Below are 18147 nucleotides of genomic sequence, written 5' to 3'. Positions count from 1 at the left end.
GGAAGCACAGCTAGAGCCCGTCCCAGGGTGGCCGGGGACCTCACCTCCTGCAGCTCTTCCTGCACCTGCCGCTCAGCCTCCTGGTCCTCAGGCCTGGGCTCCTCCCGGCTCAGCTCCAGCCACCGGCGCAGGCTGCTTGCTTGGCGCTGGTAGGACCTGAGGGTGAGATGCCTGCTGTTGGCGTCGGTGGCGCTCAGGCTTGGGGTGAAGCACGTGCTTCTGGTGCAGGGGTTCCTGTTCCTCCCCCGCCTCTACACTGTCCAGCAGACGCAGCTCGGATGGGCCTGGGGGGCCCCCTCCCTGTGCCTCCAAGGCTGCTGCTCACGGGGAGGGTGTCTAGCCTGGCCTTGGAGGCACAGGCTCTGGACCAGACCACAAGCAAGACGGCCACTGCATGCCGCCGGGGCCCAGGCCCGTCTGGGTAGCTCCTCCCACGTCACAATCACTGGCAGACCGCTGGCCCAGCTTTCACGTGGCCCAGTCATGCTTGCTTACACTCAGCTTTGTTGCCCCCCACCCCCATCGCACAGATAAGGCCAGCAGCCTTCCTGAGCAGGACTGGGGTGAAGGTGCCACCTGTGCACATGGGCTGGCAGGTGAATCGCCCCAGGGCCCTGGCAGCACCCCAGCTGCTCCCGTGGGCGGGGCGTTTCTGGGCCTCACCGGAGGGTCTGCTTCATGCTCTGGTAGTCCTGCAATTGCCGCTGGATGCCCTCAAGCTCAGCCTCCAGGTCGCTGTGGTCCAGGGCAGCAGGACAATGAGCTTGATCGTGGCCACGCTCCCAGCTGGGCCCAGGCTGAATGGAGGGGACCCAGGCTCTGGCAGTGGCCTGAGCGCTCGGTGCGCTGACAGACCTCAGGTGCACACCTGCAGTTTCAGAGCCAGGCCCACCTGTGAGGTCCCCAGGAAGGAGCAGACGGGGGTCGGGGACACTGGCCAGGGATATCGGGACCTGGGGCATAAGGCCAGGGGAGGTCAGCCATGCTGGTGCCTGTAAAGGAAGGATGGACACTAAGCAGAGAAGTCGGAGGAAGCCTGGGACAGGAGCCAAGGTTCCCCACTGCAGGGGAGGGTCAAGGAGGCCCCAGGAGCTGGGCTTTGCAGCAGCCAGCTCACCCGGCGGCCCGGCCCTTCTTCCTTCAGGGCCGGCCCCAAGCAACCAGGGAGCACCCACCCCTTTGCAGTCTGCCCACCGTCCACTGTGCCTGGCTGAGCACTGCCCCGAGCAGCTGCTTCAAGTCTTCCTGACCCTAACCCCTGCCTCTCCAGCTGTGGCCTTGTCTTTCAGTGAGAAAGTGTCCAGCCGCCCTCCTACAACCCTCTTCCCTCCTGGTGAGAGCAATGTCCCCTCCTGTCACCCTCACCACTCCCGCGGCTCTCGAGACACCAGCTCCTTGGGGTGGCCCAGCCCCAGGCTGTCTCCTGCGTTACTGAGCACTCATGCTTCCTCCTCCCTGTCCCGACCCCTCGATTTCTATTCTCAACTTTGGTCTCCAGACCCGGCTTCTTCCCTGAAGGCCAGACTCACAAGCCTGTTGCTTAATCTCAAACTTGACAGGTTGAGAAACACTTCATGCTTCACCCCAAATGGGACCCGTGTTCCTTCTTTCAGTGAAAGAACTCAGTATTCCCTGAGCTATCCAAGCCAGGTTCCTTCCTTCCTGGTCTCAGACCCATCAGAGCAAGTCCTGCCTCGGCTGCCTCTCACCAGGGTCTCGGCCCCCGGGTGCTGCGGCCAGCACCTGCTGGACCGTCCATCACAGCAGCCAGCCAGCCTCCAGGACTTCCCTCTCCTTAGAGCCGAACTTCCAGCAGGGCCTGCACAGCCCTCCGTGACCTGCAGTGTGTCTGCTGGTCTTGTCCCCTCAACTGGAACATACGTAACCTCGGGAGCAGGGGCCCGGGTGGGCTGTTCACTCCTGTGCCCTCCAACAGTGGCGCCTGCACTTGGTGAGTGAATGGGTGGCCCCCCGTGTCTGCTGAGGTAGGAGTGTTCCAGAAGCAGCAAGTATAGCTGTGGCTACAGCACCAGGTGCAGAAGCCCTGAAGGCCGGACCAAAGAACGGGAGCCCAGATGACCAGGGAGGACTCACCTTGGTGGGTGCATCCACCCCACAGGGCATGAAGGAGGAAGGAGGCAGCAGCTGCGGGCCTGTGCTCGCCATGGGGGCCAGCTTCAGGCCAGGGGCACTTGGCAGGGGCCCAGGCTGGGGCAGAGTACTGCTTGGGACCAAGACTGTCTGGGCCTTTTCCAGTGAGGGCCTCGTCCGGGAAGGGCCTGCGGGCTGGGCCAGGCCTAGGTCTTGCTCCCTCCATGTCTCAGGCCTGAGCAGAGGGAAGGCAGGAGTTGGTCAGGCCTCAGCATCCTCCAGAGGAGCAGGAAGGAAAGGGGGGCCACTCACCCTCAGACCCCAAATCCTATGCCCTGGATGGAGGTACTATGTACTTTGGGGACCCAAGACCCCATGACCTACCCCTGCCCCCCGAGGCTGCCACCCCCCAGGGGCCTCTGGCTCGGCAAGGGCTCCAGTAAGAAGTTGGGACGTCGTGGCTGCTTCCTTGTGGAGCGGACGGCACTGCTGGGAAGAAACGAGGCCTGTTCTCGGGCTGCAGGGGTCAGACTGTGGGGCAGGGGTCATCCAGCCCAACCCCCTGATCTTACGGGGAGACTGCAGGCCAGGAGAGAGGCTCTTGCCCAAGGCCAACATGGGAGCGGGGGTAGGCCCGGGCACGCAGAACTGGCATCGCCACGAAGTGAGCCTGATCCCTCACCCACATCATCTCATCTGACCTCCACTGACCCTGGTGATGCAGCTGCTTGTCCCACACCACGGGGAACAGGCCTGTCAGGGTCCGGCCCTTGGTAGGGTCAGGATTGGAGGGGGGGGGGTGGGGGGGAGTGAGGCAGCAGAGCAGGACCAGGCCTGGGCCCCTCCCCGCTGGCGACCTCCCCCAGGCTCAGGCAGCACTGGGCACTCTGGGAGCAGCAGCTACAGCAGCTCAGCGTGCAGCTATGGGGCAGGAGCAGAGCATAAAAAGTGGGGTTTCTGAGAGGGGCCCCGTTTCCTGGCTGTAAGGGTCGGCGGGACACGGGCAGGCTGCCTTCTTGCTAACTGCTCTCCTGAACTCGGAGGGATGGGTCCTGCTGGAGAGAAGGCTCCCAGTGTCCTCCCTGCGGGACAGTCCAAGCTTCTGCCCCAGGTGGGAGCAGAGAGGAAGAGGTGAGGGGTGGCTACTCACAGCTCCAGGAGTGGGGGGTCCCCGACATCCAGGGCCAGGCTACACAGAGCACCCTGTGGCCCGCGAGGGGCTCGTGGCCTCCTGGTCTCCGGGGTGGCATCTCCACCAGCAGCGCTGACGTGGTCGGGAAGGGGACCCGTGAATGTCACTCTCCTGCTGGGTGCGGTGGAGGTGGGGGGAGGCGCCCGGCCGGGGCCCAGCACCTTCTGTTTCCAGAGCATGGCACAGCGACGGACTGCCCGGTGGAGGCTGTGGGCCGCCTGCAACGGCCTCTGTCAGGTCGTGCCATGTCCTGCCCGCTCCCCCACCACCGCGGCAGGGGAACCTGGGCCTACCTGCGCCTGCTGCTGGGCATGCAGCTGCTGCCGGAGGGCCTTCATGCCCGCTGCGAACCGCAGGAGGCAGGTGGCGCCCTCCTGGAGGAGCTGCTGGTGGTAGGCCTGCACCGCCCGCTCCAGCCTCGCCTTCTTCCTCCTCCTCTCCAGCACAAAGCCCAGCCACGCGGCCCACACCTCCGGGAGGGGGACGAGGTGAGGCCCAGCTCTCCCTTTAGGACCCTCCAGGGGCTGTGCCCACAGCCCACCCTGCCCTCCACCAAGGCACAGCGCTCTCCCGGGAGGAGCCGGGCAGGGGGACGCAGAGCCCCAGTACCTTTGCCTGAAGCGAGAAGGCCCAGAACCACAGGGCCCGGGCTGTGTCCCGCTGCTCCCGCCGCCTGTTCTCCAGCTGCAGCCAGAAAGGAGATTACAGGGAGGCCGCCCTGACCACAGGGCCCCGTCACTGGCAGACCCCGCTCTGCCAGGCTGAGGGGCTGGATCAGGGGGTGACCCTCGGGGGGACAGGGGGGACACGTGGGGCAGCACACTGGGCTGCAAAAGAAACACGGGGACACCTCCACATGGCAATCTGAGGCTCAGCAGGACAGGGCGCAGGCCCACCGGCGTTTTGCCAAGGCCTCACTAAGACTTACAATGCGTCCCGTATTGACTTTGGATACTCCCCTGACACGTTTTTAACGAGATACACACAAACAGGGCCCTGAAGGCGTGGCCGTACAGTCACGGGTGGACGGAAGCTGGCGATGCCCAGCAACGTCGGGGAGCTCTGGGGGGAGGGCTGCTCGCTCCCACCTGGTGTCTCCACTGGCGGAAGCAGGACCGGCTGAGTGTCTGGGCCAGGAGCTGGGCGCCCCGCCTCTGCAGCAGCTGCGAGAGAGGACGACGGGAGCTGCCTCCAGTGCTACCCGTGCCCTCGCCCGGACCACCTGGGGCAGCCCCAGGCGAGGCTCCCCACCCGAGGGAATGGTTCCCCCATCGCCAGGTGCCCAGCTGGACAGGCCAGGATGCCGAGTGAGCCAGGTTTCTCTGCTAAACCATCTTTCACCTGGAGAGACCCATCCGAGGCTGGTGTCCCCCAGCCATGCCTGGAGGCTCCTGAACCGTGTGCCCAGAGGACCCGAGACTACCCAGCACCCCGACTGGCTGAAGGACCTGTCCTCCCCGGAGGCACTCTCCTGGCGGGGAGGCCCCACCACCCAAGGGAACGGGTTGGGAGTTGCCGCTGCCTCACCCTCTTCCTGACGCAGCCCAGGTGGTGCACCTCCCAGCGGGCCAGGCCCCGCAGCAGCAGCTGCCGCCGGTAATGCCGCGCCGCCCTCTCCAGCTGGGCTCGCTGCTGGGCTGCCCTCCGGCCCCGGGCCCGCCAGCGCCGAAACCAGGTCCTGAGGCGGCCTACGGCAGGTCCGAGTCAGTGTGTGTCATGGGCCAAGCTGAGCGTGGAGAATGGAGAAGGCCGTGGGGGACAGCGTTGGGGGGTCAGCCTCACTGGGTGAGATCGCCACAGGTGGCCACGCCTCTGGGGACAGCTCCGGCACCTTCAACAGCCGTGAGCACCTGGACTGGAACAGGCCTGCTCGGCTGGTGCGACCGTCCCGCGGCCCCGAGCCAGAGACCGCAGGTGTCAGGGCCCCCAGGGGCGGCACGGGCGCCTCGGGGCCCGGTACTGGCCCGACAGCCGGCCCTGCTCCGCGGGAGGAAACCGAGGCGGAGACCGGCGAGCAGCCGAGCCAGGCAGGGCCGCAGCCTGCATTCTTCCTGTCACCACACCCTCCCTTCCTCCTGCTGATGGTCTTACTTGGGATTTTTCCTTTTCTCGGGCCCTGAGAGAAGGGTCTTTCAGAGACAACAGAAGAGGGTTGATACTGGGCACTGATGCCAAGATAGGGTGCCCTCCAGCACCCGCGGGGTGCGGGGGGGGGGGGGGGGGCCGGGAAGGCTGCACTTGGCCTGGAGGCCAAGCGTTAGTACTAACGCTGACACCACCTGGCCCTGCTGTCGACGCAGGTGTTAGTCTCACTGGAGCCTCATGGCACCCCGAGACGCAGGGAGCATTGTCCCCACTTTACAGATGGAGGAACGGGGCTCAGGGGACGGGCCCAGGTTGCACAGCAGCGTCTGTGGCGCTGTTACCTCAGCAACAGGAAACCCACACACGAGAGGAGAGAAAGACTGCAGGGCAACAACCGTTCTTGGCCCTTCTCCCTCCTTCCTCAGCCCCGGGGCCGCTTACCCCTCGCCAGCACCCGCTGGGCCTCCCTGAGGGCACAGTCCGCCTGCTGCCGCCGGTAGACCTGCACCGCCGCGGCCTCCCGCCACCGGGCCAAGACCTGCGGGCAGACGAAGCGCGGAGAGGCGGTCACAGCGCGTCCCGACTTCCTGGGGACGCCCCGCTCTGCTGGCAGCTCCTCAGGGAAGGAGGCCAAGCGGTGGACGTTCGTCGCGGCCACACGTTCCAGGAGGCAGCAGGGGAGCCCGGACCTCAGGGGAGCCCGGACCTCAGGGGCGGCACTTCCCTACCAGGAGTTAAACGTCACCCCACGCCATGAGGACGCGAACGGGCTTCCCTTCTATGATGTGGAAACTACGTCCCACGTACACTTCCTACGAGACGTACGAAATCACAGTAATGGGACACTTTGAAAAGAAGTCGAATATCCAGGAGCCACCTGGTGCCTGCTCTCCAAACTATCACAAACTCCATTCACCCCAAACGGCCGTAAAGCCAAGCAGAGTCCTGACCCTCCTTGCGGGCAGGGACCCGCGTGCCGGCCTTGGCGCTTTCCCGAGGACAGCCTGGGCCCGGACCGCATGGTCACTCTCCACCCGCGGACGCATCGAGGTGTCAGGAGCCGCCCCTACCAGGCCTGCCCGCTGGGCTCCCACAACCGCTTCCTTCTACAGCGTCCCTGCGCCCAGGGCCACCCGTCACTTGAGTCCCTTCTGTCTTGTAACACGACGTCTTCCCACAGCCACGTCCCGCCACACCCTTCCCCCAGCACGTGAGACCAGACCCCACCATGTGGCGTTTGGGGGCCACTTCCCACCAATGACGACCAACGGCCTCACACTCCGGGGATGCTCATGCTTCCCCGAGAGTCCCGCGGCCACACCCCGAGGCCGATGAGCAGGAGCGAGCATCCTCTTCGCTCAGACGGCGCAGTGACTGACCGTTTGTCCCCGTGGGAAACCCCCCACGCGTGGGAAGTACTGGATCTGACATGAGCCAGCGTGCTCTCTAGGCGCTATTCTGTTTCCCTGAAACTGGCTCGTAATCCAATGACCATAAAGCCCGCCTGCTCACATGGCGAGGACGTTACCCGTTTCCTAGTTCCTTGTTCAGTGGGAATCCCTGGCACCACCTCCCACGCCACCGCCCTGCAGAGTCCAGTCCCAACCCTGCTGGGGGCCCGGCTGGCTCCCACGCCTCACCTTGAGGCACAGGCCCCTTCGGTAGTGAGCCCTCGCTCGGGAGGTTTTCCTTGCTTCCTCCACGCAGGCCGCTGCGTTCTCCCTCCAGCGACGTAACACACACCTGCAGGTGCACAGGCCGGGACGGGGTGACGGGGGGGGGACGGGACACCAGTGTGGGGAGACGAGGTGAGGTTCCTGGGAATCACTGCTGGTTCCGCAGCCCCCCTGAACCAAGGACACTCTCTGCCCAGAACGTTTCTCCGACGGCCGTGTTTATGTTGATGGGGCAGCCCTGGGGACCGCGCGGTGGACAAGACCGAAGGCCACATCCTCACGCATGTGCGCGCTCCGGGGAACACAGCGCCGTACAGGTGATGACAGGAAAGTCCCGCTGCGACCCGGGAGTTAGTGCAGGGGCCCCCTCCCTCCATGCCACGCTGTCTGCGGAGCTGACTGGACATACGGGACTCTGAAGGAGGACCAGTGGTGTTTCAAGTCCACAGGCCCCGCACGCACAGGCGGCCTGACACGGTGTGCAGTGGACAGACACAGAGGAGGGAAAGGAAGGGGGGACGGAGGCCTGCGGGAGGAGGGCGTTCAGAGCGTGGCTTAGCAGGACTGCAGGATGGGCTCGGGGAGCTGGCGCCGAGCGGTGCAGGTGACAAGGTGTCCCAGACGCAGACGGTGCTGGCGGCGAGAGGTGACTCGAGGGTCAGGGAAAGGACTGGAGAGCCAAGCGGGAGGCGACTGACTGGGAAGTGCGAGGCCACGGGAGCCATCGCAGCCTCCGGAGCAGGAGGTGCTACACCGGTGCCTCCAGGCCTGGGGGGAGGGGGGCCTCAGACACGCAGGGGAGAGCTGCTTCCCAGGGGCCCGGCTCTGCACCTAGCAGGGGCTCTGGGCACAAGGGGTGAGCCGGGGAACCGAGTGCTGGCTGTGGAAAAGCCAGAGCCACGCTGTGAGCTGCACGCAGCAGCCAGGCCCGTCCTGGCCCCGGACGAAACTCTCCAACCTGCCTGCCTGCCTCAGGCGGGGCCCGGGACGCCAGGAGACTCACCGCAGCAGCTGCCTCTGGTGCTGGCTCTCCCTGGCCGCCACCTCTTGAAGGACGCTCCGCACCCGGCTCTGGTAAGTCTGCAGAAGACCAGGACTGGAGGCCGCCCTGCGCCCACGGCTCTCCCCGCTCCCAGGCAGGCCACGGAGGTTCTCCATGCCCAGAGCACGCACCCACCAGAGGGTGCGGAGCGGCCGAAGGCCCCAGGCCAGACCACCCAACAGCAGGGAGGACTGTCCCCTCAGCCCTCACCCGGTCAGACCCCTGCACTCCTGGGCCTGCGGCCACGCTGAGGGGAGGCTGGAGCCCAGACAGCACTTGTTTACTTTTCTGGTTTGCGTTTGCTGAGCAAGGATGGAAGGACTGGGCCCTGTGCCCTAACACCCTCTGTCCAGGGCGCCCGCGCGGGTGGAGTGACTGTTCTGAGGGGCGAGGAGGAAGCAGCAGCGCCTACCCCCCAGGTGTGCAGCGCCCGGTGCAGCAAGGTGTGCTGGCGGTGCAGGTCTGCTCGCATCAGCTTCTGCCGCTCGGCGCCCCGCAGGGTCAGGCACTGCGGACAGAGAGCCGGCCACGAGGGCCGAGGAGGGCAGGCTCAGCTTCGCCTCCAGGTACACGCAGCTTGGGTGAGCTCGGAGAAGGCACACCACCAAGGGGCCCCCACTTGCTCATCGATAAATAGGTACCTTTAGGGGTTTGGCTGGGATCAGATGGGGCCGGGGCCTGACTTGGGGTAAATGCTCCGGCAATGTGAGCGTGAACGGTTTTGCCAGAGCAGGATGCCTATCGTGGTTAGACCAGGAATTTCAGATCAGGGAGTTCCGATAAGAACAGCCCAGCGGAAGAACAAGGAATTCTGAGCCTATCACCTCAGCGGCCAGGTTCACGTTTCCATCTGCTGCCCGGCCCCGCCCCATGCTCAGAGGCCTGGGCTCTTGGAGGGACGGGGGGGGGGGGGGGGGGGGGGAGCCCGTCTGGCAGCTGAGTCCCTGCCGCCCAGCTCCACCTGTCCACAGCCACACGGGGGTGGCGCCTGTGCCAAAGCTTACCTCCCTCCACCTGTGCCAGGCCCCGCGCAGGAGCCGCGCTGAGAGGAACGCTGCCGCCAGCACACCACCCGTCTTCCTGTGCGGAGAGAGTGGGCGCTCAGTGCCCAGCCCAGCCCGGCCAGGGCCCAGCCGAGGGTGCCCCTCACACTCCCGGGCTCCAGCCTAGGGGTTCTTAAATGTGGGGGAGTCAAGATCCACTCCGAAGGGCCGCCAAAGGATTTGGGCTCTCCGCCCAGGAGAGCGCACGTGTGATCATGTTTTTGCAGATGACCTAGCGGGGCTCCAAGTACCACTGAGGCCTGTTCACATGCAGGAGGCCCAATGTGGCCCGAGCTGAGGGGCGAGAGCCTCACAGCCCCAAGGGGACACAGAAAGGCCCCGAAGCAGGACGGTGCCTAGTGCGCCCGGGGGCTCTGTCCCCACCAACCACGTGGTAGGCAAACCCTGCCACCCCGTGGCCCTGGCCACAGCTCCGCTCTGTGCTGGGGAGGGTCCATGACCCCCAAGGAAGCCCCTTAGTCTGTTCCTTGGCCACGGTCACTTCACAGGGGCCCCAACCAACAAGCAGGGTGCGCCCACACACAGGACCCAGATGCACAGGCACGTGAGGATCCTCTCACCACAGCCCTGGTTTTGCTCAGACTGTTTCAGATTGAATTTCCGGAACTTAAAACCAGAGTCTAGGCTAACATGACCCTCTGGCTGGGCACTCAGATCTGACAGTGCTGCTACTACGATCAAAGCTGGTCTGAGCCCCGGGGCGGTGTGGCTCAGTGGTTGGGCATTGACCCAGGAACCAAGAGGTCACCGTTCAATTCCAGGTCAGGGCACATGCCCGAGTTGTGGGTCCCCAGGAGAGTGCGTGCAGGAGGCAGCCAATCGAAGATTCTCTCTCATCATTGATGTTTCTACCTCTCTTTCCTCTCTCTCCAAAAATCAGTAAAAACATAAAAAAAGCTGCTCTGAGATGGGAAAGCCAGAGGCAGAAGGAAGCGACCACTCACTCTGCTCTGAGCCCTCGGGCGCCCTCCCTCCACGTGGAGAAAGCCGTCCTGAGCCTCGCCTGGCGGTGGTGCGCACGGGCCACTGCTTGCCACTGCCGCTCCCGGCGATGTGCTGCCGCCCGCCGGTGCCACGTGGACCAGGACCTGCGCAGGAGCTGCCGCTCCGCGTGAAGGATGGCCTGCGGCGGGATGGCAGGGAGAGAACAGAATGCGTGAGGTCGAAGGGGAATGGAAGCCAGGACGACGAGGCAAAAGAAACAGACACTCAGGAGCCAGCTGCCCTCGCCCAGACGCCATCTGTGCAGAGGAACCCGATGCCCCAGACCCCGGCCCTGCCCCAAGCCCTGGTCACAGGCAGAATGTCCTTCAGGGGGTCTGGGTCCCAGGCGACATCCTGAGAGGAGGAGGCAGTGAATGCAAAGGCTTGACTCGGCACCTCCTCAGGGGAAGCCACGTACCATTCTCTCAGCCAAGCGGTGTTCTTGATGCTGAAACATCTTCTGCCACCAAATAGCAAACGCTTGCTTCTCTAATGTCTCCCTACATAAATAATAACAATGATAGAATGAGAAGTTCCAAATGCATTTTCCTCTTACACTGTGCTTTTAAGATGCAAATAACTTAGCCAGGGATAAAGAAAGGGGAAGATCAGGAAAAATAGCCAAAAACCCCACAACAACCCAATTCTTTCCAAGTATTTCTGGTGCCAGCCAGGCACTCACAGAGCATGAGCAAGACTCTGAGACTATTCTTCTCCAGTCCATGCTGAGTCACCACCAGGCTCACGGTTACTAGCGAAAGCTGCTCCAGGCCAGGCTGACCAGCAGGACACACATCCTTGGGCAAAGCGGTGAAAACCAGATGCCTGGCCCTGGCTGGTGTGGCTCAGTGGACAGAGTGTCAGCCTACAGACTGAAGGGTCCCGGGTTCGATTCTGGTCTAGGACACAGGCCCGGGTGGCAGTCTCGATCCCCAGTGGGGGGCGTGCAGGAGGCAGCCAATCAATGATTCTGTCATCATTGATGTTTCTCTCTCTCTCTCCCTCTTCCTTCCTCTCTGAAATCAACAAAAATATAAAACAAAACAAACAAAAACAACCAGAAGCCTGGCCCCCAAGGCTGCTGAGGCTGCCCCGGAAGCAGCAGGCAGCAGGGAGGTAAGTTGGGGAACCACTGCTCCGTCACCTCTAGACGGGTCCTAGACTTACCACTCAGATGAAAGCAAGTGAACATCTGAGCACCATGTTGTACACCTGAAACAAGTGTGATACTGTGTGTGAACTGTAACGGAAAAGTGTGTATTGTTTGTTAATCCTCACGTGAGGACATTCTTTTCTGTTAATTTTTAGAGAGTGGAGCAGGGGAGAGAGAAAAAGAAACATCCATGTGAGAGAGACACATCAACTGGCTGCCTCGCCCCGCCTGGCCGAGGATCGAATCCTCCTAATCAAGACCACCACCACTTTTCCCAATACGTGTCCCTCCCTCTCGCCTCTCTGTCCTAAGCTGGCCTACACCAGTGGTCGGCAAACTCATTAGTCAACAGAGCGGCAAATGGTGGCTCGCGAGCCACAGCCGCAGTTTGCCGACCACTGGCCTACACCATTACTCAGGGCAATCCCCAAAGCTGTCATCTCACTGGCTGCATGCACCTGTTCACACATCTGCCTCTTACTGACCCATCGCCTCAGTCCTGTCCTCCTCCTCTGTCCACTCGGCCACCCATCCTCACAGCACGCCTGCCCCGGGTCCTACCCTCAGCACTAGTGCTGAGCCCTCGAGCTTGTGGCTGACACAGCTGAGGACACGAGGATCTGTTCTCTGGAACTGTTTGTTCTTCCAGTTGCTTGTGTAACAGTCTTATCTCCCACAAAGTCTTCAGAAAGATCTCCCTCCTTGGACTTTGGAGTCCGGGAGCTCGGAGTTTAAACCCAGGCTCTGCCAACGACCGCCTGCACTACCTGGGTGGGTCATTAGCCATTCTGCACCTGTTCTCCCAGGACTGCTGGGAGGAGGACGTTATTAATGAGCTGATGATGGCATAGGCACACGAGTCTATCGATGGGTGGTTTCCTTTCTCCCATCACACCCTGCCTACCACAGTGGCAGACACTCAGCTAGTGACGAATCATTTCAATACACTCCACCCACATGGAGTAAGGACCTGCTGTTGGGCAAGTTTGCCCTGTGGCCGCTAAAACGAGGTGGCTCTGCTCCTTGCCTGTCCTAATTCCAGGACCTCACAAAGCCAGGTCTAGCAGAGCAGGGACCACACGATGCAGGGAAATCACACTCCAGGGGGCCTGCCAAAGCAAGCAAGGCCCACCACTCGGACCCAGAACGCTCGGGGCGGTTTGGATGGAGCGCACTGTGGCTTGTACGGAGAGGAGGGGCATAAGACCCAGGCGGCTTTGAAAGCATCTGCACTGAGTGGACAAACGTTTCCCTGGGGGAGAAGGCTGGCCGTCTTCCTGCGAGACGGAATCAGTGAGAGCGCACCGATTTCAGAGAAAAATCCATGAGAGAGAAACAGGCAGAGCCTCGCCCAGGGCCTGCGGGGCTGAGAGGCACCGCAATGGCGGGGTGCGTGGCGGTCAGACCCCCGCCGCCCAGCTGCGTACCGGTGAAAGCGGGCTGCTCTGGCCTCGAGGACGCGCTCCTCCAGGCGCCATCGCCAGCGCCTCCTCCAAGCCTGGAAGGCCGCGGGCAGGGCTCTCTGCTGGAAGTGCCTGTCTGCTCTGGCCTGTAGCAGCTGAAGGAAAACAAGTGACCTTTACTTGTACTTTACGTTAAAAACGAAAATGGCCTATTTTTATTGATTTCACAGAGGAAGGGACAGGGAGAGAGAGAGAGAGAAGCATCCATGCTGAGAAAGAATCATGGACCGGCTGCCTCCTGCACGCCCCACACTGGGGATCGAGCTTCCAACCCGGGCCTGTGCCCTGACCGGGAGTCGAACCGTGACCTCCTGGTTCACAGGTCAATGCCCAACCACTGAGCCACGCCGGCCGGGCTCCAAGAATCATTTCAAAGCAAAGGAAACGTAACTCGAGCGTCAGCCAGCAGAGCGCCTGCGGCGAAGTGCCCCATACCTGCTTGTCTTGCCTCTTCCGCATTCGCTGTAGCCACCACCTGACACACTTGCGTAGCAATGTTCTTCTGAAATAAAACAGAACGCCAAGGCGCTGCCCCTCCCACTTCCAGGTTCCTGCACTCTGTTCTGTTCTGAGGCAGGTAGATTCAGGTGTAGTTACATCACGAGGGTTCAAGGCACCCCATGCGTTTCATTCTCAGAGACAGGAAAGGAAGAACCTGCTGTCTGACATGGAACCCGCCAACCCTGACTTTGGACTGTGGCTTCCGCAGAAGTGTTGCCAACGCTCTTGGAACCCTAACTAGACCACCAGGGGCAATGTCTCTGGAACGTAGGTGACATGCATGCAATCCCCCAAATAGCTTCCTGTTTTACGGCCTGGCTTATTTATAACACCATCCTCCTCTCCCAGACATTTTGAAAATGAGAAGTACATTCAGTTCTGTAAACCAGGATTTAGAATAATGATAACTCCGAACTGAGTCAGCTAAACACTGGGGTTCTCCCTGACTCACTAAAAAATGCTCCAGCCCTAGCTGGTTTGGCTCAGTGGATAGAGCGTTGGCCTGCAGACTGAAGGGTCTCAGGTTCAATTCTGCTCAAGGGCACATGCCCGGTTGTGGGCTCGATCCCCATGGGGGCTGGGGGGAGGGAGCATGCAGGAGGCAGCTGATCAGTGATTTTCTCTCATCATTGATGTTTCTGTCTCTCTCTCCCTCTCCCTTCCTCTCTGAAACCAATTAAGAAATAATAATAAAATAAAATAAAATAAAATAAAAAGACACCTGTCCTCTCACCACTCCCCTTAAAAAGAAAAAAAGAAAAAAATGCTCCAAAATCAGACCTATAACTGTGCACATGAATGGATTAAAGTGGCTTTTTAAGGGGGATATACTAAACAGGTCTGGCAGCACAAAACTGACAGTGGTTACCTCTAAAGCATAAGACCAAGGGGCTGGAGGAGGGACCCAGGCAGCTTTTATTTTACTCTCTACCTTCCTTCCTAGACACTGAGCTTCTCCTCATGGACATGTGTACACTCACATCTCTATGTTAACGGATGATTAACTCTAAAAAATTGAGGACACTCTCTGCACCCCTCAAGACCGTGCCACAAATATGCCCCTGGCCTGAGCCTTCCCTTTGACAGCACTGATGCACGACTTCCACAGTGTGACCACCACCAGAGCCCCAAGGACTGAGGTGGCGAGCCAGCAGGCACATGCTTCAAACCATGGCGGCCAAGAGCCGGTCCAAACATCCCCATTCTACCTCTCCTCTGATCAGGACCCACTGGTTACAGCAGGGCCTTCCTGAACCTGCTCAGAGCACACGGAGGGGTAAGCGGTCACTCCTGAGGAACAGTGAGTCCATCAAGTGGTCCCGGGAGAGCCCAGGTGAGGGCCAGGGTCCCTACCTGTGGTGGTCCCGGGAGAGCCCAGGTGAGGGCCAGGGTCCCTACCTGTGGTGGTCCCGGGAGAGCCCAGGTGAGGGCCAGGGTCCCTACCTGTGGTGGTCCCGGGAGAGCCCAGGTGAGGGCCAGGGTCCCTACCTGTGGTGGTCCCGGGAGAGCCCAGGTGAGGGCCAGGGTCCCTACCTGTGGTGGTCCCGGGAGAGCCCAGGTGAAGGCCAGGGTCCCTACCTGTGGTGGTCCCGGGAGAGCCCAGGTGAAGGCCAGGGTCCCTACCTGTGGTGGTCCCGGGAGAGCCCAGGCGAGGGCCAGGGTCCCTACCTGTGGTGGTCCCGGGAGAGCCCAGGTGAGGGCCAGGGTCCCTACCTGTGGTGGTCCCGGGAGAGCCGAGGCGAGGGCCAGGGTCCCTACCTGTGGTGGTCCCGGGAGAGCCCAGGCGAGGGCCAGGGTCCCTACCTGTGGTGGTCCCGGGAGAGCCCAGGCGAGGGCCAGGGTCCCTACCTGTGGTGGTCCCGGGAGAGCCCAGGCGAGGGCCAGGGTCCCTACCTGTGGTGGTCCCGGGCGAGCCCAGGCGAGGGCCAGGGTCCCTACCTGTGGTGGTCCCGGGCAGCCTGCACTAAGGGGCGCTGCGCTCTCTCCTCCCTCTGCTCGATCCGAGACTGCCAGAGGTTCCAGAACCGGCGCAGCAGCTGAAACAAAACAGGAAAGAAGCACAAGTTTATTACGGCAAACTAGTCTCTCCTAGCCTCTTAGTTAGCAAACCCCACACCTAAAGGTTGTAAGGTCCCCAAAGCAGGAAAGACCTCAATTGGGAGCACCCAACGTCCAACAGGCCTGGGGAATGAGCAGGGTGAAGCTATAAGGAGCTGTTCTGGGCCAACATGAAACATGAAAAGCAAAAGGGAGGGTCTCCAGTCTCTGCAAATCAGGAGCGACTGCTCCTGGGGACCTAGTGGCCGCCAACGCCGTTGTAGAAAGTAAAAGCGATCTCATCACACTTTACTGCCTGTGGAGTGGTCTTGCCAAAAAAGTGTCTAGCTTCCATTTCATCAAGCCCTTAGATCTGACTTCTAGTTTATGGGAGTTACATAGAAAGAAAAAAGAAAAATCAAATGGCGTCAAAAGGAAACAGATAAATCGAGAACATTGGAAAACTGTACAAAGTAACTGGTGTTCCTTTTCAAAAAGTGATTGTCATTTTTTTTTAAACAACGTGTACGTGATGCCGAGTGAAATAAGCCAGTCACAAAGGGCTAGCACTGTCAATAGGAGGGACCCAGGGCGGTCGGATTCCCAGAGACACAAAGGAGAACGGTGGCTGCCAGGGGCTGGGGGAAGGAGAACGGGAGCTGTTTCACGGGGACAGCGTTGCAGGTTGGCAAGAGGAGAAGAGTTCGGAGGTGGGGGTGGTGATGGCTGCAAAGCCATGTAGCTGTACTTGATGTCACTGAACTGTAAACGCAAAAATGGTTACTACGCTACGTCTCATTATGTGTGTCAAACTGCTCTTCGTGTCTTTCTGTGCACTGGAACATTTTGACAATGAAGAACAAAGCGAGAGCTGGCCAGTGTGGCTCTGTCGGCTGGAGCGTCATCCTGTGAACCGAAGGCCACAGGCTCCATTCCAGGTCAGGGCGCGTACCAGGCTGCAGGTGTGATCCATAGTTGGGGCGACTACAGGAGGCAACCAATCAATGTTTCTCTCTCTCTCTCCCTTTCCCTTCCCCTCTCTCTAAAAAATCAGTTAAAAAAAAAAAGGCAAAACAAGGAAATTCTGCACCCACAAACACACTCTGTACGTAGAGACAGACATTTGTCGTCCTCAGGTAACTCACCCCGAAGAGAACAGACGTGCCCACGTACAGCCCAACCTACAAGAGCCGCCTGGAGTGGGGCTTAAGCTGTTTCACTAGGTCAGGCTTGGAATCCAGTCCTTGACCTGTGATTCAAGCACCAACTTTCTCAGCCGGCAGGTAAAAAACGGGGTTCAACAAGGGTTTCCCCATCGGCTGGCATGGAGTATTACAGGAAACAACACCGAGGTTTCAGCGTCTACGGGTCTGGGGACAAATCTGTAAGCACAAGGTGAACAAGGGCCACCAGGGGGGCCCCTGCGGCAGGAGAAGGCCCTCACCCCGACGTCGTGCTGCTGGTGAGCGAGATTCCTTCTCATTCGCTGGAGGCGGGCGCGGCTCACGTTGCCTCTGAGGGCTCCAAAGCAGCAGCGCTGTGGAAGGAAGGAAGGGCACACGGGTCACTCATCAGAAGTAGTTGCAACAGTACCAGCGGGGCCCGAATCCGGTGGCCAGAAGCTCAGTCACAGCTGCTCCCAGGTCCCTGAGAGCGTTTCTCTGCTGAGTTTCAACTGGGAGTCTGATTCACACACAGTAGGCGAGGCCGCGCAGTAGGCCCTTAGTAAATAGCCGTGGAACCACTCCCTGCTGTCCACAGTAATGCACAGAACAAACAAGCCCTCACGCTGACCAGCAGAGATCCCCGTGACCCGGATGGGAACACTACGCACAGAGGTTGAAAACATCAACTTTGCCTCTCAGAAGGGAGACAGGCTTTTAGCCTACGACGCTTTGTTTTGTTTTAAACTACATGGGGTCACCGTCTGTACTTGCAATTATACATGCAGTTTTGCAGGAGTGGAGAAGGAATCCTTGGTGAGTCGCGGGTTGGGGAAGGGGCAGGACACGCGGGCCTGGCTCCAGCCCCATCCATGTCTCACCTGTGGCCTAAGCCAAGCCCATTCCCCCACGGCCTGGGCTTCATTCCCCGCGACAGAAGCGAAGGGGTTCTCACACTGTGGTCTGTGGAGCCCCCTGGACACAGAGTGTTGGCGAGGGTTGGGGAGAGAACAGGTTCTACGCCCAGACCTTCCTCCATCCTCCGCATCTCTTCTTTGATCGATTCCACAGATTAGGCTTTCACCATTAAACAGGGGCCCGCCGTGTACCAGTAAAAAACCCCAGGACTACAACATCTCTAAGATTCCCTTACAGTTCCACACCCCCTCGGACCTCACCATTACCATCTATGATCCAGAGTGAAAACAGGGACACCCACATAGGGGAGGGCTCCATGGAGACGCCCACATAGGGGAGGGCTCCATGGAGACGCCCACGTAGGGGAGGGCTCCATGGTGGCGCCCACATAGGGGAGGGCTCCATGGTGACGCCCACATAGGGGAGGGCTCCATGGTGGCGCCCACATAGGGGAGGGCTCCATGGTGACGCCCACGTAGGGGAGGGCTCCATGGCGATGCCCACGTAGGGGAGTGCTCCATGGTGACGCCCACGTAGGGGAGGGCTCCATGGTGACGCCCACGTAGGGGAGGGCTCCATGGTGGCGCCCACGTAGGGGAGGGCTCCATGGTGGCGCCCACGTAGGGGAGGCTCACATGCCCAGGGCACTGAAGGAGCACGTGGCTCCAGGGGCTGACACGCTTACCAGCAAGCGGCGCCGACAGTGCTCCTCTGCCCCCTTCCACCGGGCAGCTTCCTCCGCACACAGCAGCACGTCTGCCAGCAGTTAAGGCCTCTC

General features: G+C 60.9%; 1 protein-coding gene across 1 annotated transcript in view; it reads right to left on the bottom strand.

The window, feature by feature from the left end:
- Positions 1 to 18147, bottom strand: part of SFI1 (SFI1 centrin binding protein) — a gene marked incomplete at its 5' end in the record, with an annotated part of 45140 nt that overhangs the window by 242 nt on the left and 26751 nt on the right. The window contains 21 exon segments of the mRNA XM_080650827.1: positions 45 to 156; positions 664 to 992; positions 2095 to 2326; positions 2476 to 2580; positions 3242 to 3501; positions 3577 to 3753; positions 3893 to 3967; positions 4372 to 4446; positions 4811 to 4971; positions 5810 to 5906; positions 7009 to 7111; positions 8048 to 8124; positions 8499 to 8594; positions 9091 to 9166; positions 10095 to 10273; positions 10553 to 10634; positions 12715 to 12845; positions 13186 to 13252; positions 15190 to 15287; positions 16733 to 16825; positions 18055 to 18125. Of these exon segments, the coding sequence (XP_080506953.1) occupies positions 45 to 156; positions 664 to 992; positions 2095 to 2326; positions 2476 to 2580; positions 3242 to 3501; positions 3577 to 3753; positions 3893 to 3967; positions 4372 to 4446; positions 4811 to 4971; positions 5810 to 5906; positions 7009 to 7111; positions 8048 to 8124; positions 8499 to 8594; positions 9091 to 9166; positions 10095 to 10273; positions 10553 to 10634; positions 12715 to 12845; positions 13186 to 13252; positions 15190 to 15287; positions 16733 to 16825; positions 18055 to 18125 (2696 nt within the window).

Source organism: Plecotus auritus (genome assembly GCF_963455305.1).
Source record: "Plecotus auritus genome assembly, chromosome: 13".
In the NCBI taxonomy this organism is placed as follows: Eukaryota; Metazoa; Chordata; class Mammalia; order Chiroptera; family Vespertilionidae; genus Plecotus; species Plecotus auritus.
This window is presented reverse-complemented; position numbering and strand designations above follow the sequence as displayed.